General features: G+C 38.8%; 1 protein-coding gene across 13 annotated transcripts in view; it reads left to right on the top strand.

The window, feature by feature from the left end:
* MCPH1 (microcephalin 1) overlaps window positions 1-24,913 on the top strand; it is a 331,342-nt gene that overhangs the window by 51,813 nt on the left and 254,616 nt on the right. For 12 of the 13 annotated variants that reach the window (XR_010323533.1, XR_010323534.1, XM_064294942.1 and 9 more), the window contains 5 exons: window positions 1,012-1,126; window positions 3,414-3,557; window positions 7,764-7,853; window positions 10,732-11,916; window positions 22,817-22,926. Coding sequence is in view for 11 of the 13 variants with exons in the window: in XM_064294942.1 (XP_064151012.1) it covers window positions 1,012-1,126; window positions 3,414-3,557; window positions 7,764-7,853; window positions 10,732-11,916; window positions 22,817-22,926 (1,644 nt within the window). In the remaining 2 variants the exon portion in view is untranslated. Of the gene's footprint in view, window positions 1-1,009; window positions 1,127-3,413; window positions 3,558-7,763; window positions 7,854-10,731; window positions 11,917-22,816; window positions 22,927-24,913 lie in introns of all 13 variants that reach the window. The other variant, XM_064294949.1, reaches the window with a different exon arrangement.

The raw sequence follows: 24,913 nt of genomic DNA, 5'->3' as shown, positions 1-24,913 counted from the left end.
AAACATAATAAGTGTATTTGTTTTCTGCTGTTCTTTTTTTTAGAATATAAGCTCTATGATGGCAAGAATCTTTGTTTTTGCTCACTGATGTATGTTAAGACCAGTACCTGACACATTAATAACATTGGTGTTACATGAATGAATAATAATTAACTGATAGAGCAAGATCCTGGATCAAGAACACAAGTGTAGTTCTAAAGTGACTAAAAGAAGTTCTTTAAGACTGTAGTAAAGGTGATAGACTAGGTTCTAGTAGAAATAAATTTGGTCTGGTAGCTTTAACCTAAAAACCTAAAACCAAAAGAAACCTGGACAGAATATTTGTATTTCTCCTCCGCCCTTTATGAGAGGTCAAGCCTAGAAGTTGTGGTGGGGAAAGTGGTGAGGTTGTGAATGTAAGGCATAGTTTTGGCGGGGACATTTTTCCCTTTTTATCTGAGGGTGGTAAGATTAGAAGTATTAGAAGACTTTCCTGTAACTATCAGCGTGTGGGTTCGTGTGTTTGAAGTTTCCTTATTTTCACACCTTGTAAGTGTATAGTTTCTCATTTTCACTCGCGTAGTGGAGTTACTGAGATGTAGAGATGGTAAGGCAAGATTAAATAAGTGGTTCTTTTTTCTTTTCTGGTATGTATAATTGCTCTTGTATTTTATTCTTATACCATGCTTTTTGGGGGGAAGAGAAACGAGGTTAGGGTGGAAAAAAATGGAAGGACAGACTAGTTTTATTTTTAAATTAAGAATCTTCCTTGAAACTAAGAATCTAGGATCCTGAAAATGCCTTAGAAAACATAATTACTTAATGTAGAGTCCTCTTTTTGGTATTTCAAAATTCTGTCCATTTTTTTTTATGGTTGCAGAAAAAGAAATAAATATTGCCAGTTCACATATACTGCAAGAGAGATCTCTTTAAGAGGTTTTTATTGTTGATAGAAAAGATAACAGAAACATGTGAAAGAGTTCTTTTCCTGTCCAATATAGCATTATTAATTCATATGTCTTTTTTACACAGCGTAAGTGTATGCAGCCCAAAGATTTTATTCCCAAAACACCAGAAAATGATAAAAGACTTCAAAAGAAATTTGAGAAAATGACTAAAGAGCTACAAAGGCAAAAAGCCACTCTAGGTAAGCCAAGACATATATGTTGTCCTTTGCATTTCTGTTCCTACATGTTGTTTAGTTTGCCCGATGAGCTTTAGCACCCAGGATGAGAGAGCTAATTGAGACTGCAGCAGTTTTTGGTTAGAAAGTGGAAAATAAACTATAACTAGCCTACAGGAGACTTGACTGTAGCCATACAGTTGAGCTAACTGACCTCAAGTCTTAAAATCGTTCATCAAATCGATGGAACTTTTTCTTTTCAAGAATAATTATAGAATGCAACAATCTTTTTTTTTTTTTTTATTGAAATAAAATAAATCCTTATTTAGTTCTTCTTTGTTTTATATATAATTTTGAATTTTTATCTGACACTTGGTCTTTTGGTTTTGTTTTGTTCTTGCCCTTCTCACTGTGCCCTGGGTTTGGTGTTCTGACGTGTTACTGACACAAATAAGCCATTTTTAAAATCATATGGCGACTTAGTAAGAAAAAGCATCAGTTCCTCTAGTTGTTTCTTTGTTTTGGTATGTGTAACTGTTTTAAATTCTCTACTCTGTATTTTGAAGTGATCGAAATAGAATCATTGTTTTATTTTAAAGCTGATGAGAATACGACAGAGTTGAGTAGAGCAGTTAGCCTGCACAGACATTGCCTGTATCATCTGTTTTCATGCGCAGTCATCCCATTGCCTAATGAGTCAAGTCTCCTGTCCTCTGGTTGACATTCTGGTGCTTCCCTGACAAATCCACATTAACTGTGTCATCCGCCTGGCTGCGCGAGCCAGAAATGTGCGTTTATCCTGGACATCTCTTCCTGCCTTGACACCGCTTATCCATCAAGACCTTTAGACCCCGCTTCTGAAGTAATCGCTTGGATGCCTCTCTTTTCCTTCTCTGTTCTCTCAGTCCAAGCCTGCGTCATCCGTTGCCTGTGCCATCACAGCCGCTGCCTCACACCCAATCTTGTGTCCTTATAGGCCAACCGTCCGCATTTTACTTGGAATGATGTAAATCTGAAGTCAAGTGGACACCCCTGCCTCGGGTTTAGAATTCTTCAGTGTAGTCCTAAAGACAAAATATTTAGGGTAAAATTATCTATTTAACATGTCCTGTAACCTGGTAACCGGGTAGGTCTATATGGCCAGGCCTCCTCCTCTCACCTCAGATCAGTATCACACCATTCCCTTGTTATTCTTTATACTTTTGCCCCGCTGGCCTTCTTTTCTATTATCAGTGGTAGTATATTTGAAAGAATTTGGCAAACTTGTAACATTAGGTACAGAAATGTCTTTTTAGACCAAATATGTGTGTTACTAGAAATTGCCTCTTAAAAGCTGTGAATATAAGGTATTAATGATTCAAGTAATATACTGTCAGAAGTACAGCAGCTCTCAGGCCTGAGAGTTGTGAGGAGGCCCTGGCTGGTGCAGATGGTTAAAACTCCCAGGTGCTAACCGAAAGGTTGGAGGTTCAAGTCCACCCAAAGGCACTTCAGAAGAAAGGCCTGGCAATCTGTGTCTGAAAAATCCACATTGAAAACCCTACGGAGCACAGTTCTACTCTGACACACACGGGGTCTCTATGAGCCTGAATCGACTTGACAGCAACTGGTTCGGTTTTTAAGAGTTGCAAAGGAGAAAATATTATATAATTCTTGGTCTTTTCTTTTTTATTGGTGTGACGGGTCAGAACCCCCTTTGAGCATATGTAAGTTATGGATTTCTAAAGAAAGCACGAACCTGCACTCACCCTCAGCTAAAAAAAAAAAACACCCTCAACTAGGCCCATTAATTTCATGATGCAAGGATGACTCTGACCCCACTTCATGCAGTCGGGTTCATTTTTGTGTGTTTGTGTGTGTTGAGGGTGGGGCAGTGGTTGGTGGTGGTAGTTTCTGAACCCTGGGGTAAAAACCACTGCTAAGGAGCCATATTTAGGCAACGCATTGTATTCTGCCACAAGTTACTTCTTTTTCTCATTTTTTCATCTTCAAATGGGGATACTGCTGCCTGATGCATTGGTTTTGGGGGGCAGTTAGATGAGATAATGGATGTATTGTGATGAGCACCATGCCTGGCACATGGCGAGTTTCTCTGTGAGTGTGACTAGCAGTTGTAGTGGCAATGTTAATGGCTGTGCTGGTGGTGGTGTACAGTATTAACACTGGTAGGTAATGGTGTTGAAAGGTAAGAAAACTCGGGGGTGAGGAGGGGGAATTCTGATTCCTAAGAAAGATATCCTTGAAAGAAAGCATATTGTTGAAGTATTAAGGCATTTTTTTAGCTTAAAATTGAAGTTTTGTTTACTTTCAGGTAATGATGGACCTGCTCTCTTGTTTGAACCTAATGGTGTGTTGATGTATAGCCCCACAGTTAAAATGAACAGTTGTCATCACAGTGCAATGGAGAAGAGGTTACAGGAGATGAAGGACAAAAGGGAAAATCTTTCCCCCACATGTAAGTGATTACAGTTTATAAATGTGAAAATTAGACAAACAAGTGAAGAAATTATGATAGTAATTTCTACTAATTTGTAACTCCAAAAAATAAGGACTTATTTCATGATGGATTTAGCTGTTATTTTTTTTCCAGAAAATCTCATGCTTTGTTAAGATTTTTGAAGCATGTTTGTTATCTTTAATTTTTTTAACAACTTAGATAACTTATGAGTACATTTTTAATCTGTATGATGTGCACATAACTTGAGAAGTTGGACTACATGAAGAAGAACAAGGCATCAGGATTGGAGGAAGACTCATTAACCACCTACAATATGCAGATGACACAACCCCGCTTGCTGAAAGTGAAGGGAACTTGAAGCACTTACTGATGAAGATCAAAGACTACAGCCTTCAGTGTGGATTACACCTCAACACAAGGAAAGCAAAAATCCTCACAACCGAACTGTCTTAGTCATCTGGTGCTGCTATGACAGAAATATCACAAGTGGATGGCCTTAACAAAGAGAAGTTTATTCTCTCACAGTTGAGTAGGCTACAAGTCCAAATTCAGGGCATCAGCTCCAGGGGAAGGCTTTCTCTCTCTGTCGGCTCTGGAGGAAGGTCCTTGTCATCAGTCTTCCCTCGGTCTGGAAGCATCTCAGCACAGGAACCTCAGGTCCAAAGGATGCACTTTGCTTCCTGCACTGCTTTCTTGGTGGTATGAGGTCCCCATGTCTCTCTGCTCGCTTCTCTCTTTTATACCCCCAAAAAGATTGGCTTAAGACACTACCTAATCTTGTAGACCTCATCAGTATAACTGCTGCTAGTCCATCTTATTACATCATAGTGATAGGATTTACAACATATAGGAAAATCACATAAAATGGTGGACAGTCACACAATGCTGAGAATCATGGCCCAGCTAAGTGGACAGGTATATTTAGAGGACACAGTTCAATCGATGACACGGACCAATAAGCAACATCGTGATAAATGGAGAAAAGATTGAGGTTGTCAGGGGTTTCATTTTACTTGGATCCACAATCATACTCATGGAAGTGGCAGTCAAGAAATCAAAAGATGCATTGCATTAGGCGAATCTGCTGCGAAAAACTTCTTTAAAAGGCTAGAAAGCAAAGATACCACTTTGAGGACTAAGGTGCGCCTGACACAAGCCATGGTGTTTTCAGCTGGACTATGAATAAGGAAGACTGAAGAAGAATTGATACCTTTGAATTAGAGTGTTGATTAAGAATGTTGAATATACTATGGGCTGCCAGAAGAATGAACAAATTTGTCCTGGAGGAAGTACAGCTAGAATGATCCTTAGAACGGAGATGATGAGACTTCATCTCGTGTACTTTGGACATGTGATTAGGTGGCACCAGTCCCTGGAGAAGCACATTGTGCTTGGTAGAGTGGAGGGTCAACACAAAAGGGGAAAACCCTCAGTGAGATGGATTGACACAGTGGCTGCAGCAATGGCTCAAGCATAGCAGTGATTGTGAGAATGGTGTAGGCGCAGGCAGTGTTCCGTTCTGTTGTAGACAGGGTCTCTGTGAGTCAGCGGACTCGAAGGCACCTAACAACAACAACAATGGTTCTTATTTTCTATTTCTCCGTTTTTCTGTCTATAGATAAAATGCACTGCCCCCCCCCGCCCCTTTTTACTATTACTGTGTGCAGTGGACGTGCTTCAGCATAAACCTTTATGTTCCTGTGCACTGAAATAATATTAATTCAAAAAGGCAGAATTTAAAAATTTTGATAAATATTGTGAAATTGCCCTTCAAAAAATTTGGACTAGTTTACTTCATCAATAACTCATAAGAATGCCAGTTTCCCCAAACTTCGAAAATTGGATAGTATTACTCATTAAGTCTTTTTCGAATCAGAAGATTGAAAAAATGAATTTCTTTGTTTTAATTTGCTTTTGATTATTAGTGAGGGTGAATATTGTTTTATATGTTATTGGCTGTAATTGTTATTACCAATAACGTTTAATATGTTATTGATTATGTATTGCTGCTGTGAATTATATATCCTTTGTTCATCTGCCTGTTATATTTCTCTCTTGTTTCTCATTTGTAAGAACTTCCTGTAGATCTTGCATACTGATTCCTCATTATACATGTCTCAAACATGTTCTCCTAGCGTTCCAATGTGGAGCACAGTGTCTGTTATGTAGTAGGCACTCAGTAAATAAATTGTTGGATGAGATACATGAAATCTATTATTTAACTTGCAGTGACTTTTGCCAAACAAAAGTGTTCCCTTTAATGCAGACAAATCTGTCCATCTTTTCCTGTCTTGCATCTAAGATTCACGTAATGCTTAGAGAGAACTTCTCTACCACAGGGCTTTGAAATTGTGCTGTTTTCTTCTATTACTTTTATGGTTTATTTTTTAAGGTCAGATATTTAACCTATCTTAAATTTATATTTGCATCTGATATGGAATGTGTGTATCAGTTAAGATTAGTTTGAGCTACATATAAAAAATAAGCAAAAAGTCAATGGTTTAAATTAGATAGAAGTGCATTTTTTGTCATGTCCAAGAGGTCCAGAAGTAGGTGGTAAAGGGTTGGTATGCCAGGCTAATAGTGTCTTCAAGAACCTGGGCTCCTGTCTTTCTGCTTTTTTTACCTTAGTGCTTAGCTTCCATTCAGAAATACACATGTCTCCCAGAACACTCAGTGTTCCAGGTAGATCTCCAAATCGTTTCAGCATGTATTTGTGTATGTACACCTCTGTGGAAACCCTGGTGGTGTAGTAGTTAAGTGCTACAGCTGCTAACCAAAAGGTCAGCAGTTTCAATCCACCAGACGCTCCTTGGAAACTCTATGGGGCAGTTCTACTCTGTCCTGTAGGGTTGCAATGAGTTGGAATCGACTCAACGGCAACGGGTTTGGTTTTTGGTTTGGTGCATACACCTATGTATGTATATAAATTAATTTTCTTAAAATTTGTTGATTCCGTTATTTCGCAGTGTTAATTCTGCCTCTTTACTGTGTCCAAAACAGTTTAAAATTCAGTAACTGACAGTTTATCCCTGTGCTTACCTTCCTTGATTTATCTCACCTTCCTTATCTTGAATTATTGCCTTTTTGCAATTGTTTGCTTAACTTTCTTAGGAAAAGTACCTTTTTTGAATCTTTTAAATATCTTTGGGTATGAGAACAAAGCATTTCTTTTGTTTCTTTTCTGTTGTACACACAGCCTTTGAAGATAGCATTTATGATCATATTGGTAAAATCAGTAATATGGGTGTTTTCTATGACACCTCTGAGATTTCTCAGTCTTAGCACCTACAGCGTTTTAGACTGGATACTTCTTTGGTGTAGAGGATGGCCTTGTGCATTGTAGAATGTCCGCATTCCTGGCCTCCACCCACTGTATGTCAGTGGAACTCCCTCCCCCCTCGTACCCTCACAGTTGTGAAAATTAAAAATACCTCCAAACATTGCCAAGTGCCCCTTGGGGGCCAAAATTGCCCTGATTGAGAACCACTGTTCTAGTTACTGGCATAGTGGTTAAGTGCTACGGCTGCTAACCAAAGGGTCGGCAGCTTGAATCCGCCAGGTGCTCCTTGGAAGCTCTGTGGGGCAGTTCTACTCTGTCCTATAGGGTCGCTATAAGTCGAAATCGACTCGATGGCACTGGGTTGTGGAGCTCTAGTTATAGAAGTAACTATTATGACCATCCTTGAAGAGGAAGCCATCATTATCAAACAGGAAGACTGAATGAAAATATTTGTATAACTTTGTTGAGCTCCTGCCCAGCGACAGGCAAGTTGGCGTTGTAAGGTCCCTTCTAACTTTTATGATTCTATGACTTGATGCTTTTTAAAAAAAAAAAACATGGCCTATATAGATTATTTTTTATGATTCTCATCGTCTATAATAGGTGGCATAGTGGTTAAGAGCTATGGCTGTTAACCAAGAGGTCAGCAGTTTGAATCCACCAGGTGCTCCTTGGAAACCGTCCTATAGGGTCGCTGTGAGTCAGAATTGACCCTACGGCAACAGGTTTTTGGTTTTTTGGTAATAGATTGGAGTAAGATTTTTTTGTGTGTGTTGTCTGGAATATGAAGTGTAAGAAATAAGTTGATGTGTGTGTAATACGTAAGAGTGGAAAAAAGTAGAGTGGCTTATTCACAAATGACTTCACTTACTAAAAATAGTAAAGTTGTATCTAATGAGGTGCTTTAATTATGTTTTCAGCTTCCCAAATGATCGAAAAGGCTCACGGTAGCCCAGTTAACTCCCTGTGTCTAGTGCCTTTGAACATTTCGCATGATACCTCATGTTCAGGTAAAGTTATCATTTCCTTTCTTACAATATATATAAGCTTTGAGAATATTACTGTTTCCTTATTGAAAATTTTGTATATGTAAGATGAGCACAACAATTAGTTAAAAACCAGAACTCATGAACTGTGCCCCCTGGAATTAGGCATTGTGGTAAAATTAGGGCATGAGAAATTACACGACTTCAGCCTCCTTTTTGGTTCCTGTGGTTTTTCACCTAGGGATTTACTTTCCTTCCTTGGAAGCAATTGTTTATTTTTTTTAAAAAAATTCTTGTGATCTTATGTGAAGCAGTCTCTCTGCAGTTTAAAGTGTATAATTCTGAGCAGCAAGAGAACGAAGGAAAAGTTGTTTTAAGCAACGTATCTTGAACATTTGGAATGTGTTATTGAACTGGGTCAGTGAAGTATGTAAAGCTTATCAGTAAATTTAGGAGAATAGAGGATGTCTGATTAGAAGCAGAAAGTGATGATAAGGATAAATGATAAATTTAGGCAATAAAGGTGGAATTATACATATGTGGGGAATCTTTCTCACTTTAAATGGTAATTTTTCATGGTAACAGCTTTCCTTTGGTTGAACCAAATTTTTATAATTTACTCACGCAGCCTGCAGTGGGGATCAGATAAGCAGCAGTGACCCCTAAAAGAACTGTGCTCATTAACAGAGGAAGTATTATGGGATATCTTATTAGAAAGCCACAACAGTGACAAATCACTGAACAGTATCAAGATATTGGAAGCCTAAACTAAAACTTCTTTTCTGTGCATGGTTTATTCTTTTACTCTTTTTGGTGTGTTTTGAAATTCTTTGCCCATTTATCTTAAGAAATATTCTCTATCTTTTTATTTTCATACTTGATAACATTTATTTTCTATTACTTAGAAACAAATGATAATACAGAAATGAAAAACCAAACCCTTTGTGCTGAGTCTGTTCTGTGATAATACTTTTAACATTTACTGCATTTTTACTGTGTTCCAGGCACTGTTCTATTTATTGCATTCTCATTTAATTCTCCCTTTAACCCTGTGAAGTAGGTGCTGTTTTTATCCTCATTTTGCAGATGAGAAAACCAAGTCAGAAAGGTGTTAAACAGTTTGTACGGTATCACAAACCCAAGATTCAGACCCAGGCAGTCTGACATCAGCGTCTGTACTCCTAACATGGCGTACTGCTTATCAGCTTTTAGAAAAGTGTGATAAGCTTATTCTAAAGTTAAATATATTTTCTATTAACAATCACTGTTCAAAGAACACACGAGATTCTCTGATGTGAAATAGACGTAGAGCCACTCTTGAACAGTAGATGTCCCCCTCAGCCAGAAAGCACTAAGTGAACACTTCTGTTGCCTGCTGTGTTGTGTGGTTACCATAAAGTGGGGGTCATTCATTAATTCATCAAACACTGAACCTGCACTGGGGGTGCCAGCACTGGGCTAGAGACTTCAGATTCCAAAATGAACAGGAAGTAATACCTGTCCTCTGATAGCTCATAGGCTAGTGATACAGATGCAGGTATAATAGTCACAGTATAATGTGATGTATACTTTTATAAATTTAGGTGAAATACCGTGTACCAGAGGAGGACATGTCTCACTGACCTGGGAAGTCAGTGGAAGGGGTTTGAAGGCTGCATGGTACTTGCCCAGATTAAGGTGTTGCGGAATGGAGACCTGGTAGCATAGTGGTTAAAGAGCTCAGCTGCTGGCCAAAAGATCAGCAGTTTGAATCCACCAGCCACTCCTTGGAAACCCTATGGAGCAGTTCTGCTCTGTCCTGTAGCGTTGCTATGAGTTGGAATCGATTCAATGACAATGGGTTTTTAAGGTGTCAAGGAAACAGCAGGTTTGGAAGTGTAAGATAGAATTTCCAGGGAATAGGCAGCAACTTAGCGTGTCTTTCAAGAATGTGTCTTATATGGGGAGATGACACATTAGGATGCAGCTACCAGATGGTTCACTTTTAAAGTAAACATACTATGAGGACTTTAGTAGAAGACAGGGAAGATAAAGGTGAGCCATATTAATTGGGGAATGGTTTGGAAGACTAGACCTTGATCTAGACCTAAAAGCAGTAATTCTTAACTTTTAGAATTAATGACCTTCTTGAGAATTTCATCAAGGCTCAGAGGCATAGGGAGGGGAGGGGCGGTGGGGGAGACGGGGAGCACTTGCCCCTGGGTGCAGGTCCGAGGGGGTGTCAGATGAGGTGGGAATGGCATTCCAAGGTGCCAAAAAGATGAGAGACGCCAGAGTGAGGGAGCTGGACAAGAGGGGAAGGTGTTTCTGCTGATGTGTCCCCCCCCCCGTCAACATCTGTCCATTTTGAAGTAGGCGGAGGGTGCCCCACTTAGCGATTGCCCCTCCGCACTCCTACCCTCGCCACACCCCTGCCAGGGATGGACAAGCTGTGGGTGCTTGTGCTGGAAAAGAGTACACACGCACACAAGCCTCCAAAAGTCTGCAGAGAACGTTCCGAGTTCATTAAGCCTGCCTCCTCATCCCCCCCCCACACGCGGGTGCGCATGCGCGCGCGCACACACACTCTGAAGCCCAGACCCCCTGGTTAAACATCCTCTCCTCACCACACTCACACACTCACACACACTCACACATACACACACAGACACTGAAGCCCAGACTCCCTGGTTAAACATCCTCTCCTCACCACACACACACACACACACACACACACACTCACACTCACACACACACACACACACACGCCCAGGCTCCCTGGTTAAACATCCTCTCCTTAATTGTGTCCTCAAGTAGAAGTGATAGCTCTTCATATAAATTATTACTTTATTGGTCACCGAAAATTATTTTCCTAGTTATTGCATCCATTTTTTAAAGTTAATTTTTTATTTATATTTTCCAGATGAATCCTTTGCTGGTGTTCTGCACTCATCTTTTGATGATATTTGTGGAAACTCAGCATGTAGAAATCAGGAAATGAAATTGGAAGGACTCATTAATGAAACTGGAAGTGACGTTTGTACGTCCTCACCTGTATTGAAAACAAATAATATTCACTCATCAGCATCTTGCAGCTGCCTCAACAAATTAATACCTCAAAGACATGTGAGTAATCTTTCAAAGGAAGAGACAAATTGGCAAGGAAATACTGTAGGTGGAGTAGTTACACCGGACAAAAAGCAGTCTGAAGGAACGTCTAAGGAGATACTTGAAGAGAAATGCAGTTTGTCTTCTGTTTTATCTGCAACCGAAGGCCACTCTTTGATACATTCAAGACCCAGAAGGTCCTCGGCGAAGAGAATACGAAAGTCAATGTACTCATATTCACCTTCAAAAGAAAAATTAAAGAAAAAGAAGTACAGCACAAAACCTACCATGCCAAAATGGCAACTGTTGAAGTCGAGAAACAGGCCACAGCTCGCGGCCAGATCTGCTGCCGAGACCCCTGGTTGTGAGGAGGCCTCATATGATGATTATTTTTCACCCGGTAATCTGAAGGAGAGGAGCCTCCTTGCCGAAAGTCAGTCACCGTCAAACCCCGCTCAGTTCAGCTGCAGAAGTCTTTCTAAGAATGAGAGAGGGAGCATATTAAAAATGTCTGATTTTTCCTTTATGGGTAAAAAATCCAGACCAGTTGACATTACCGGTTTAACAGCAAAAACTAGCTTCAGTCTTCAAAAACCTACGAATTATGAAGGAGATCCAACTTTGAGCTTGATGACTTCTAAGGAAACGTCTACAGCCGGAGAAGCTCCTGGGTGTTGTATACAAGCTGACCCTCAGAAGACAGAAGGCCCATCCCCAGAGGGAAACACCTATTCTGATAACACTGATAACCTTGTTCATCAGAAAGAATGTCTAGAGCAAGGACACCATGGTAATTTAGCTCTTTTGAAAGGAAACACTAATGAAATGAAAGAATCGACTGAAATTAAAAGCGTACAGAAAGAAGAAGGTACCACTTCTAAAACGTTGACCTCTTCTGAAAGTGAAACACAAAATGATTATACGCTGAATTTTGTAGATGATTGTGATGTGGAAAAATCTACAGAAGAAATGAAAAACTCATCCAGAGGATTTAGTGAAAGTATGTGAATCTCCTTTTCCAAGCACCTTTGTTATAAGAATATGTAATAGTATACCCATACTTTACGTTTATCACAGCTTTCACATAATTTAAAATTCTTTATTTTTTTTTAAAGCTTTTTCTTCCTTTATTTTAATGATATTTGTCCAATGATAAAGTTTGTAAATTTTTTAGGGATAGATGACTTACTCCACTATGGAATTTCTTGGCTTATTGGTCCCATCTGCCATTATGAATACATTTTTCCAAGCTTTGTTCTTCTCATAAGTCAAAAGAGTGATTGGTACCTGATATGAATAGTTGGGAGCCCTGGTGGCACAGTGGCTAAGAATTCAACTGCTAACCAACAGGTCAGCAGTTCAGATCCCTGGAAGCTCTGGGGGGCAGTTCTACTCTGTCGTCTGGGGTCCCTGTGAGTCGGAATTGACCTGACAGCAATGGGTTAGGTTAGGTTGTGAATAACTGGTGAGAGTAGATGCTTTATCTTTGCTCCTTTGTAGTTTCTCACTGTAACATGAGTGTTGTGTGATAGAGGACTTTTTATTTATTTTTTTATCTTGGTTCATAACAATGAGGTGGTTTATTTTAGAAAGGGAATTAAAATAGCATAAACCATCAATTCTGTCAGATGTATGAAAAAGTAAATTTGGAAATATTTCTGAAGAAACTTTGGGCAATGTTATAAAGAAATACAGTGCAGTGAACACATTTTCTAAGAAGTTCATCGTAACAGGCCTTGTTAACTTCTGCTGATTGTGCTTTTAGCATGTCCACTTAAATCAGATTTATCCGTCTATGTAATTTAATTGTAATCAGAGTGATGAACTGTGTAACAAACAACGTAGTGATAAACTAGGTAACTGTAGTGAAAAGAGCACAATAAAAAAATGCACTTTATGATTAGATACTCTCATAGGTTTCAACATCAAAATGGGAGAAACTTTAAATATTAGCCATCTCTACCTAAAGATTGGGTTAAAGTTTGAATAAGACCAAGGTTGTTCGTTCATCATTTTTCTATACTTTGAGTGGCTTTAATCATCTCGTTCAAGGTGGAGCAGTTAAGACAGTTGATATAATCAACAGATACACTGTATATATTTTTCTCAAGCACCAACTCCCCAAAACAGTCTCACAAAAAGAATTAAAATATTTTTGTCTTTTTTAATCTACTATTTATATATTAGGTTTCCAAACGTATTAAAATTGACAAAAAACTATATTTTATTTTCTGTTAGGCTCAGTGAGTGTTTTCAGTATATTTATTTTAAAATCATGTCAGCTGTATAGTTAATATAAAACAGTAGACATATAGACTTGATAGTTAAGAGCATCCTGTTTTTAAGGCGTACATTTTCTTTTAAAATTTTATTGTGTGTATTTTTTAAGCTTTTGAAAAAATCAGTGACATGCAAATATAAATTAAGTGTAAAAGAGAGAATTCAAATACTGTGAGGCACCTGTAATCCCAGTGTTGCAAAGAAAAAGTATAATTTTCCTTGGAACTAAATATATTACCTGTTCTAGGACCTAATTTCCTAGTGTCTACAGCCCCTTAGGGTTTTAGGAGAAATCAGAAGAGGAAGAGAGGCAGGCACTCGTTGACTCACTGAAATTTAGAGGAGGTTTTAAGATTTTATTGATCACACTATATTTGCCATTACACAGTTGTGTACAGACAGGATCCTGGTATAACTAAATTCGATTCATGAAAAAACAACATTTTATCTGCCTGAATATAATACCTTCTAGAGTCACCTGCCCTATTTCTTGTCGTTCCAAAGAGACAGAAAATTATTGAATTTTAGGACAAGAAAAGACTTTAGGTATTGCCTGGGCTAAATCAAACGCCTTTGTTTTTAGTGATAAAACTGAGACCCATGGGTGTTTTAAATTGTCCGCAGCCAGCTCACCTGTCATAGATAAAACCATGTAGCTTTCTGGTTAATTGGGAAATTATATACACGCTGATATTGTGGAGCAGTGAAACTATTCTGTACGTCAAGCTATACCTCTCCAAATCTTTTATGTTGAAATAAAAGTCTGGTTTCAACTTCTGTTTTTGGTTTACTTCTACTTGTTGTTATTGTTGGTGTCTAAGATAGATAGTGTGCTATAAAGTTTACAAGAACAAGTTATAAAAGACATTCAGTAATAAACATTAATAGAACATGAACAGAGGGAAAGAGTTTTAATTTTGGTTTTTGAAACAATAATCTTGGAAATCATATTACCTATTTACAAACAGTACACAAAAAAACATTCTCATTATAACAAAAATTACTGAAAGGCTAAAAATGTCCTGTCCCACCCCTTTCACTTATCTTTTTATTAATTTATTTAATAACAGTTTATTCTGCCCATGTTATGTGCCAGGCGTGTCCTAGTTTCTGGGATGATAGCACAGAATAAAACAAGGTGCACTTGCCACCTCTTAGAAGTTATGCTCCAGAAAGGAAGACAAACTACAAATACGTGACATCAGTTAGTGTGTAAGATACAAAGAAAAATAGTGGGGGCAGTTAGATAAGGTGGTCAGTGAAGGCTTCTCTGAGGAGGTGACATTTGATCACAGACCTGAGTGAAGTGAGTGGAGTTGTATTTCAGTCTGAGGAAACTACTATTACAAATGCCCTGAAGTGGAAACATGCTTGCAGACCCAGCAGGAAGGTCGCCGTAGCAACAGCTCAGTGAACTGAAGAAAGACTGACAGGAAATGAGATCAGAAAGGTAGCCAGGAACCTGGTCAGCAGGGCCTTCAGTCCTTGAAAAGAACTTTGAGCTGTATTTTTGTTTTAAGTGTGATAAGTCATTGGAGAGATTTGAACAGGAAACTGGTGAGACCTGATTTATGTTTTAAATGTAACACTGGTTGTTTTATGGAGAATAAACGGGATTAGAACGATTGCCAGAAGCAATCACTGTGAATAGTTCAGTATTTGAGACGCTTTTCGGTGTCTGTGTACAAACATACAAATGCAAGTTGGTATTTTGAGATTTTTTGCATATGTAGGATTGTATTCCAAGGGAGAAAGATCTGACAGTCTGCTTCTGTAAAGATTTGCACCCTCAGGACCCTATGGGGCGGTTCTGCTCTGTCCTGCAGGGTTGCTGTGAGTCGGAATCGACTCAACGGCAGTGGATTTATATTTTTTTGGTATAAGATTTTATTAGCCTAGTGTCTTTTTTTTTTTTTTTTTTTTGCTTTATCAGAGATATTCCCATGTTGGTATCAGTAAATTAATAGATCCTTTTTTTTTTTAATATAGTTTATATTGAAAAAACTCGGAGTCAGCAAAATATGCCTATAAAAGACCAGATTGTAAATATTTTAGGCTTAATGGGCCAAGAGGCAAATTTGAGATATGTAGGTAGTTACTGGCTTTTATTTAGATACTTATATAACAAAAGAAAAAGCAAATTTTCACAACATTTTCATTGATAAGATTCAAGATATAATAATTGTGTACAGATTTTTGTAATATAGGTTTACCAATGAGAAGAATTCTTTTTTGGGGGGAGGAATAACATTTCACGTCATTAAGATTTAAATTGAGTGTTCCCATCATCAAAATTTTATAATGTTTTGTGTATGTTTGTGTGTGTATTGTGTTTTTTTGTGTGCTTTGTGTATTTTGTTTTTGGAAGTGTCTTCTCACATAGGTACTGCCAAATACAGATACCAATCCACAGTGTGTGATTTTTATTGAATATGCTCATTGCTTTGAAAGGTGTTTATGGGGTTCTATTCAATTCTTCTTCTGATTTTTGCCTTTTGGCATGTCCTTTATGTTGAAGGTTAATAACTTCCAACTGAAGGTTAGGTGGAAGCTCCTTGGTTGTGCCATTAATTGGATTTTGAAATTTGGAAATTTCCTTTGCATTTCCATCAGGGTCTAGAAATCTAGAAGTCCTTGCTGGAACTGTAGTTTGAGCTCAGAGAGTATATCCACAGCAAATTTCTGTAGAAATGGAGATTTTGCTTCTTGTTTTAACTTTTGACAGCACTGGACACATACAAAGCAGCTTGGTGCTGCTTGGTGGTTGAAATGACTTCTTTTCCACTCCTGACAACGCTGACCATAGCTCTTCAGACAACCTGAAAAACCAAAAATCAAACCCGTTGCCCTCAAGTCAATCCCGACTCATAGTGACCCTAAAGGACAGAGTAGAACTGCCCCAAAAGGTTTCCACAGAGTGCTTGGTGGATTCAAACTGCTGACCTTTTGGTTAGCAGCTGTAGCTCATAACTACTACTCCACCAGGGTTTCCTGAAGTCACTTTTACTTACCAAGTTTTAAAGCTTGTTGGTCATACTGAACTAGTGCACAGCTTGGCCACAAGCTGCTGGGCACCAGCAAAGACAGAAGCATATCCATTGCATACCCTCCCCACTCCTGTCCGTTGCTTTAATATAAATTTTCATCTTTGATATGGGTGTTGAAATTTTACATGTCAGCACATGTGAACTCAGCTAAATAATTCACTGTGCACAACTATTAGGTTCATTGTCATAGACGGTAGGTCATCTATTTTTAGAGATTGATGGTGATTAGCTACTCTTCTACAAGCAAGTCTCAAATACACAGGCATTTATTGAACACACATTTGTTGGCTGCAGATGGGAAATAGTTCACAAAACAGACCTATATGCTGAAATCTGAGTTCTCAGTTCTTTTAGTCCATTCTTTATCTGAAGTGTTTACAGAAGAGACAATACTGTAGTGGCAAGTTTCTGTAAACTTACTGTAAGCATTAGGTAGCCAGATATCCTTTGACCCTAGGACCATTTAGGGATTAAGCTTTGGATATTATCCTTAGGGATACAAGCTACAGTTTGTACTAGGTTTTTATGTGCAAGTCACTCATTGGTAGGGGGTTCCCCTATAATATTTTAATTAATCTAGCTTTCTTGCATCCATTAATTTCACCAATGAGAAACTATTTCTGACATGATGCTGCTTAAGAAGCTAAATATTTTACCAGTTACAGCTCATTTCTATCATTTATTGGCCAATTAGCAAAGCATCTCATATTGGGCTGAAGAATTTTTTTTTTTAACTGAACTTTAGATGAAGGTTTACAGAAGAAGCTAGTTTCTCACCAAACAGTACACATTGTTGTATGACATTGGTTAACAACCCCGCAACCTGTCAACACCCTCTCTTCTCAACCCTGGGTTCCCTATTATCAGCTGCCCTGTTCCCTCCTACATTCCAGTCCCTGCCCCAGGGCTAGTGCGCCCCTTTAGTCTCATTTTGTTCCATGGGACTGTTAATCTTTGGCTGAAGGGTGAACCTCAGGAGTGGCCTCATTACTGAGCTGAAAAGGTGTCCGGAGGCCATACTCTGATGGTTTCTGTAGTCTCTGTCAGGCCAGCAAGTCTGGTCTTTCTTTCTGAGTTAGAATTTTGTCCTACGTTTTTCTCCAGCTCTGTCCGGGACCCTCTATTGTGATCCCTGTCAGAGCAGTCAGTGGTGGTAGCCGGGCACCATCTAGTTCTACTGGACTCAGTCTGGTGGAGGTGGTGGTAGATGTGGTCCATTGGTCTGAAGAATTTATGGAAGTTGACAGTGTGGTGTTTCTGTTAACATGTTAGCTGACCACTCAGGGAATGTATATTCTTGATTGGGACCAACTAACACATATTTAATACCATATAGTCTATGCTGAAGTATTTTACACTACATTAGAGAATCATGAGACAGTGTTGTTTTGTGCGTTAATCCCTGAGATAGAGGTGACAAATGACGCCTGTGCTGACTTGAGTTGGATGGTGGTCACTCAGAGATCTAGGTTGGGAAGGATTATGATGCCACATGCTGATTTTGCAGGAGAAAGAGACAGGATCAAATAGTGTCTGATTAGAGAGATGGATAATATGGTTCAAGATGGGGCTTATTTGGGTTGTAATTTTATTTAATTGATGGAGAATTATAGGCAAACATGCTATAGTAATTTTCTATAAGACATTTTTGTACGTTTTCTTCAAATTCATAATCCTAAAGCAGAGAATTACTTTTATAACCTCAGACTTATTTTGCAGCCATGTAAGAAACTTTGATGCTTCTAATGTATTTAATATATCTTACTAAAATCGTCAGTATGTATACCATTTTTAAGATTGAGTTAAGTAAAAACGTTTTGTATATGCTTTATTAGAATCAAACCCATCCAGTCTTAGGCATTTGGATCGTCTTATCGAATGTAGAATGTCTTCTATAGTCTAAATATTTCAAGAGTGTGAATTAGTGTTTCAGCAAATGGGTGGATAGACCTGTACATATATTCCTAAAGCACTTTAAATTGAACTGTAGTATTGCACTTTGTGGCTCTTCAAATAACACACACGTGTATTAGGAAGAGTGTTCCTCTGAAGCCCCTTGCCAGGACCTCCCAGTCCCACCCACTGGAGGTGAGCAATCTTAACAGCCCAACGTGTATGTTTAACAGGGAGGCTGACGTGGGTGTTGCGTGTCTGTTGGTTATTTGGCTGATGGGTTGATCATTCATGCATTCACACACTGGCTGTGTGGTGTCTGAATTCTGTGGAAGGATACGCAGGAGGGTAGGCGTTGAAGATGAGTGTGTTTCTTGTGCTCTTGCCCTGGGAAGAACTAACCCCGCAGAGTTTATTGGAAGGCTTTTTCAGTGTCCATTTCTTCATCCCTCTGCCTTTCCTGGCATGTCAGTGTGTCCTTACGTTGCCTTAACTTGGTTCTGTCTCCAAAGTGATCACAATTTAAATTTCCTTTCTCTCTTCTTTCAGTATCAAAACTTTCTTAATACTGGCTTGTCTCTGTTGAGTGAAAATTTTGATTAACTAATTCACACTGAGAAGTAAATGTGGTAATTACTTTCTAACTGTCCTTGATGTATTTGTATTTTGATGATAGTTTTAAAATTTCTAAACAGTGAAATTTCAGGCAGTATGGCCTAATGATTAAAATTATGCAACTTGAGGTTTTTTTTCCCTCTGTATTTGATCGGTTTTTGAAAACTAAGGTAATAAATCACTTGGGTAATGAAATTAAAAATGAATTATGAGGGGGAGAGCGAGGAGTTAGGATTTATTATTTTGATAAGTAGACAGATGACAGTTTTTATCAGACGAGCATATTGGAGGATGAGTAGGTACGAGGTGGACTCTGGTCATGGGAACATGTTGGAAGATGAGTAGGTACGAGGTGGACTCTGGTCATGGAAGCATGTTGGAAGATGAGTAGGTACGAGGTGGACTCTGGTCATGGGAGCATGTTGAAGGATGAGTAGGTACGAGGTGGACTCTGGTCATGGGAGCATGTTGAAGGATGAGTAGGTACGAGGTGTACTCTGGTCATGGAAGCATGTTGGAGGATGAGTAGGTACGAGGTGGACTCTGGTCATGGAAGCATGTTGGAGGATGAGTAGGTACGAGGTGGACTCTGGTCATGGGAGCATGTTGGAGGATGAGTAGTTACGAGGTGGACTCTGGTCATGGGAGCATGTTGGAGGATGAGTAGTTACGAGGTGGACTCTGGTCATGGGAGCATGTTGGAGGATGAGTAGGTACAAGGTGGACTCTGGTCATGTGAGTTGAAATTTCTCTGAAACGTTCAAATTGATGTCCAATAGGCAGTTGGATATATGGAGGCAGACCTCAGCTGGGAGGTCTGGAAAAGATACATAGAATTAGGACTCTTTAATGTTGGATCAATCTATGGGAAGTTATGAAATCACCCATGGATAGTATGAAGACAGCTGATGACAACCCTGTGAGACAGCAACTTTTAAGTAGCAAACAAAAGGAGTCATCTGAGAGGTGGGAGAAAAACCAGAAAGATGGAGAGTCAACATTTGTTTAGGGCTCCTTAACTGAGCTATAGTAAGGAATAAAATCTGAATGGTCTACGTAAACGCTTTCACAATTACTGTGCACTTTCCACTGTTTTTGGTTTACTGATAAAGTTCTCAAAGAAAACATATTAATTACTTTAGCTGAGTTTGTGAAATACCATTTTAACATAACCAAATAAATCATTTACTTATATCATTTTGTAAGTGCGTGATTTGTGAAACAGCAAAAACATACCATTAGCAGTATCAGTTTTTCTTAGGTTTTAAAAGGTTATGAGGCATTTTATGAGCACTAAACGTTTACAAAATGCTTTACAGCCTGTTTCATTGTTCTTGGCAAGAATTGAGGCAAGCAACTTACAGGTTTTTGTTTTTGTTTGTTTGCTTTGTTTTTACTTTTACATAGATATACTAGGGAACTGAAAACTTATTCTTGGTTCGGTGTCAAGACAGCATTAGGTCTACAATCTTTCCTCCTCTGCTTTTTTCATTTCTACACACTATATTCTTATGCAAATCATGTGCGCCCTCTGCGTTTGTTTGCTGGCTGTAACCCCCCCCTCCCCAGGTATCTTCATAAGCTCTCACTGTGCTAAATTTTTTTGCAGCAGCTTGTGGAAGACTATTGGCATGATGGAGCCTGCAAGGGTGCCTTGCAGGGGAAGACTGTGGCCAGGAAACAAATGCAGAAGGCGTGTGTTAATTTTGTAAAAATACAGTACTTTTGCTTTTAAAGTAAATATTTGTATTTAAAAAGGAAATTAAATGCATAGTGGGTACAATTAATATTAATTCTAATCTTCTGATTATTTTTAATTTTATATCTTAAAAAACAGATTGCATTCATGCCTGGTCTGTGAGTTAGAAGTTCTCAATATTTTCAAAAAATGATTGTTCAATGTAGTGGAAAGTAGTTTGTGTGTGTGTGTATGTAGAACCTTCAAAGTGAATTAAAGTGAGAAGCTTAAGACAGCTAGATCTTAGAACAGGATATTAACTGCAAAACACCCCTTCACATGGCTGCTGGTACATCAGCTCCACGTTAGTAAGGTCCTTGTTTCCCTAGTTGAGGCCATCACTGGGGTTGGACACCCATCTGGGGATGAAGTAGCACTGGGTGAGAAGTAAAATATAAATGCGAATCCAATGTAATTAGGCTGGTAAAGGAGTGAAATATAAGTAAATTATAAAAGTTCATGAGGAAGAGTGGATAACAGAGCTGGGCTCAGTATTTGATTGAAATGAATCTCCACAGGGCTCCAGTGTTAGAGTTTATAGGCTAAGAGGTTTGGGTCGTGGTGCAGAACCTGACTTCAACCTGTGTTAAGGCCCAGGTGGAAACCCTAGTGGCGTGGTGGTGAAGTGCTACTGCTGCTAACCAGAAGGTCGACAGTTCACATTCACCAGCTGCTCCTTGGAAACCCTGTGGGGCAGCTCTCCTCTGTCCTGTAGAGTCACTGAGTCAGGATCAACTCTACAGCAATGGGTTTGGTTTTTGGTTTTTAAGGCCCAGGTTGCAATTAAAAACAAGTTTAAAGTTAAGAAAATTCACAATTATTTACCATTTTTTTCTCAGAACCCTGTATTTTGAAAGAAATGTTTTTCAAAGAGACACGCCAAACTTGCAGTATTTTTATGCAAATCAGACCCCCTCCTGAGAGCACACGCTGTGCTAATTTTTAACAATGTTACTGTAGAAAAAATTAGCATAGCACACTTGCGATGAAAATAGAGTTATATCTGTTTTATCATAGAATTCTATTTTATTTGAAAAGAGGTCACACCGTGTAATTTTTAATTTCTGATGGCACTTAAGTGCCTTATAATTATCTATGTCTACACTGTCTATTGGCGTCCTGGTGGCGCAGTGGTTAAGAGCTAGGCCACAAACCAAAATATTAGCTCTGAATCCACCAGCTGCTTCTTGGAAACCCTGTGGGGCAGTTCTGCTCTATCCTGTGGCGTTGCTATGCGTTGTAATGACTCAAAGGCAATGGGTTTTTTTGTTTGCTTTTACATTGTCCATTAGGTTGTGAGCTCCCTAAGAGTGAAGATGATGTCTCATGCCGCTCTGACTGTCCAGTGGGTAGCCAGTTGAATATTTAACTGCTCGTTAAATATTTGTTGGATGAGTAGATTAACGAATGAGTGAAATGATGTTGGAAGGTGGGTTAACGTCTATTACCTAGTGTGGGGTGGCTAACAATCACTTGGTTGTGGCTGGGACTTGAGTGTTCCCTAGGTTGCTCTAAACCCTCTGTGTCAAGGTTTGCATTTCCCCACTGGGACTTTGTTATAAATGGTGGCTAGCTCACTAGTCTTCCTTCAAAATACCTATCAAGTTGTAAAGTAGACAAACTATTTTGGGGTTAAAAAAAAGAGAGAATAAGCACCATATAAGGCATGGCAATAGATGAGTCAACTCAATGCAAAAATTTCACACTTCATTGTGGGTTATTTAGGATTTCCACATAGTTCAGCATCTCATAAAATCATGTTTAACTTGATGAGTATCTTCTTTTTGGTTTGTGTTCAGAAGCTGATCTAAGGTAGATAGTTGGGCGGGGGGGTGGGGCGGGGAGTAGAACCATACACATCTATCATTTGTAGATCGAAACCTGAACTTTGTACTGAAAATTTTTCTCTAGAAAAGCTCGAACTGATCCAAAAGCTAAGGTTACTTATTTCCTCTAATAGATAACTACCTTCTTGGACAAACTGGTTTTTGCTCATTATATAAAAATCTTTGTCTTGGAGTTTGAATAGTGAAGAAAGTATTATCAAGAGGAAAATATACTACTATGGAGCTAATACATTGTAACCTGACAGGCAAAATTGTTTCTGACCATTGAGTTTACGTGAATTGCTTGGGATACTGGAGAGGAATAAACTGAAAGCCCTAAACAGATGGCAAAGAGTGAGAAAAGCACAATATTTATTTGAAAGCTCTGTATTTTGTGTACCCCTATACGTAAATACAATGTTTCATTTTAGTTTTGCTTAAGTTGCATTAGCATTCAGTTCATATAAAGGTATAATTAACCTCAATTCACTTGGGTTTTAGGTGTTAAAAATGGACAAACAAGCCATGATATTTTACATGGCTCATATGAAGGCTTTGAGCAACTCGTCAAACCCCATGAAGAATCAAACCAAAGAAGCAAAGTCAAAAAGGTCAGTGTGCTTGTGTAAAAATATTATTTTAAACTTTCAAATGCTGCTACATCATAACGTACTCTGAGTTTATGAAGCATAAACTATTAAACTTGGATTTTATTAAAAAAATAATTATGGGAGAATATTGGAAAACTGATAATAAAACTGAGAGCATTGGTCACATTCAGGACACAGAGTTTTATGGCTAGAACAAGTTTCCTGGTATCACTTTGCCAGTTCATTTCTGGCTTGTAAAAATGCCTACAGCTTCCCTTGAGTAGAGCGTGTTGGTTGTGCCAACATTTGTTGCAGTTTTATAATCTGAATAAACACTCACTACGTAAGAGGTTAAGAACCCAAACATGGTTCATTATGAACCAATCAAGGTTTGAACTCAAGCCATTAGAGTGAAAAGTTTTTATATGAACACTCTGTGATACCCGTTCTTTGTGGTTTCAGTTTTAGAACCTAGCTCTTTCTCTGAAACTATACAGCTCATCACGGTGTAGGTTTATGTAATGAAGTAAGCAGGATTCTGAATTTTGGTGTTCTTGAACTTCTGTTCTCATTGCCTAAATTTAAAATTAGTCACTAAATATTGTGTCTCATTTATGTGAGGCTAATGAAGTGTCATGCAGTGAAACCTGATTGCAAAGGATGGGAAAAACTACGTTACTAAACAAGCCACAGATTTAAAGGATAGCAACTGGAATAAGTAGAGTCTCCATTGAGACATCCGCCTCCTGAGATTCCTGTGTGAGCAAAGGAAGGGCTGCCTTCTGCCTGAGGAAGAGAAATGCTGTTGCTTAGTTCCTCGTATTGGTAATGCTTAAAAGAAGTTTGAAATTACTCAGATTCCATGAAAGTCTGTTATAACTTGTAGAAACTTAGACTTCTTTACTGAAGTTTTCTGGTTTGTGTCAGAAAAAAATGGAGCCGAAAATAGAAACAAACCACATTTCAACTAGGGGAACAGATTTACAGGGTCTTGTAGGATACGAGGAAACCCTGGTGGCGTAGTGGTTAAATGCTACGACAGCGAACCAAGAAGTTGGCAGTTCGAATCTGCCAGGCACTCCTTGGAAACTCTATGGGGCAATTCTCCATCCTCTAGGGTCCCTATGAGTCGGAATCAACTCAATGGCACTGGGTTTGGTTTTGGTAGGATATGAGTAGTATAAGCGAAAGCAAGGCTTCTGACATTCTGTTTTATACTTTCATTGATTATTCCTGGGTCTGTTACAGCATTCTGCCCCAATATGTTACCCCCAAGTCATCTGCCCTTTGTAGATGGCCGATGACCTCTGTCCGCCACGTGTCTGTCCGTTTGTCCTACTCTGGGGGCTTGTGGTGACCTCTGTGGAAGGATGTAGGTTTTATTTCCCAGTCTTCTCCTAATTGCTACAAGACCACTAAGCCTTTTCCTTTCATAAAAATAAGGAGGAAAAAAATAACTTTTTGGTACTCATTCAGTCAATATTTTTTAGGCATCCACTCCTATTTATGTGTTGCTCCTTCATACCCATTCCATGACAGTTTGTACAGTTCTGCTGTAGGTCTTTGCACTTCGTGTTGTTGTTTACCTGGGCTCTGCTCTCCTGTGGATGTCTTCTAAGGAGACCACCGCAGAGAAGGAGTTGTACCTTACTCATCTTTATGGTTTACCTAGGCTCTGGTCTCCTGTGGATGTCTTCTTAAGGAGGACATCTCAGACAGACAGTTGTACCTTACCCATCTTTATTGTTTCCTAGGCTCTGCTCTCCTGTGGATGTCTTCTTAAGAACATCCCTCAGAGAAACAGTTGTACCTTACTCATCTTTATTGTTTACCTAGGCTCTGCTCTCCTGTGGATGTCTTCTAAGGAGACCATCTCAGACAAACAGTTGTACCTTATTCATCTTTGTGTTAGTACTTGGTACTATGCCTGACATAAAAAAAAGTACTCAGTAAAATAAATATTTATTATCAATTTACTTGTTACTCTCCATTTAGATGCTCCTTCCTG

Source organism: Loxodonta africana, chromosome 12, assembly GCF_030014295.1.
Source record: "Loxodonta africana isolate mLoxAfr1 chromosome 12, mLoxAfr1.hap2, whole genome shotgun sequence".
Taxonomy (NCBI): Eukaryota; Metazoa; Chordata; class Mammalia; order Proboscidea; family Elephantidae; genus Loxodonta; species Loxodonta africana.
Note: the sequence above shows the minus strand (reverse complement) of the source record. Positions and strands in the feature narration are given on the sequence as shown.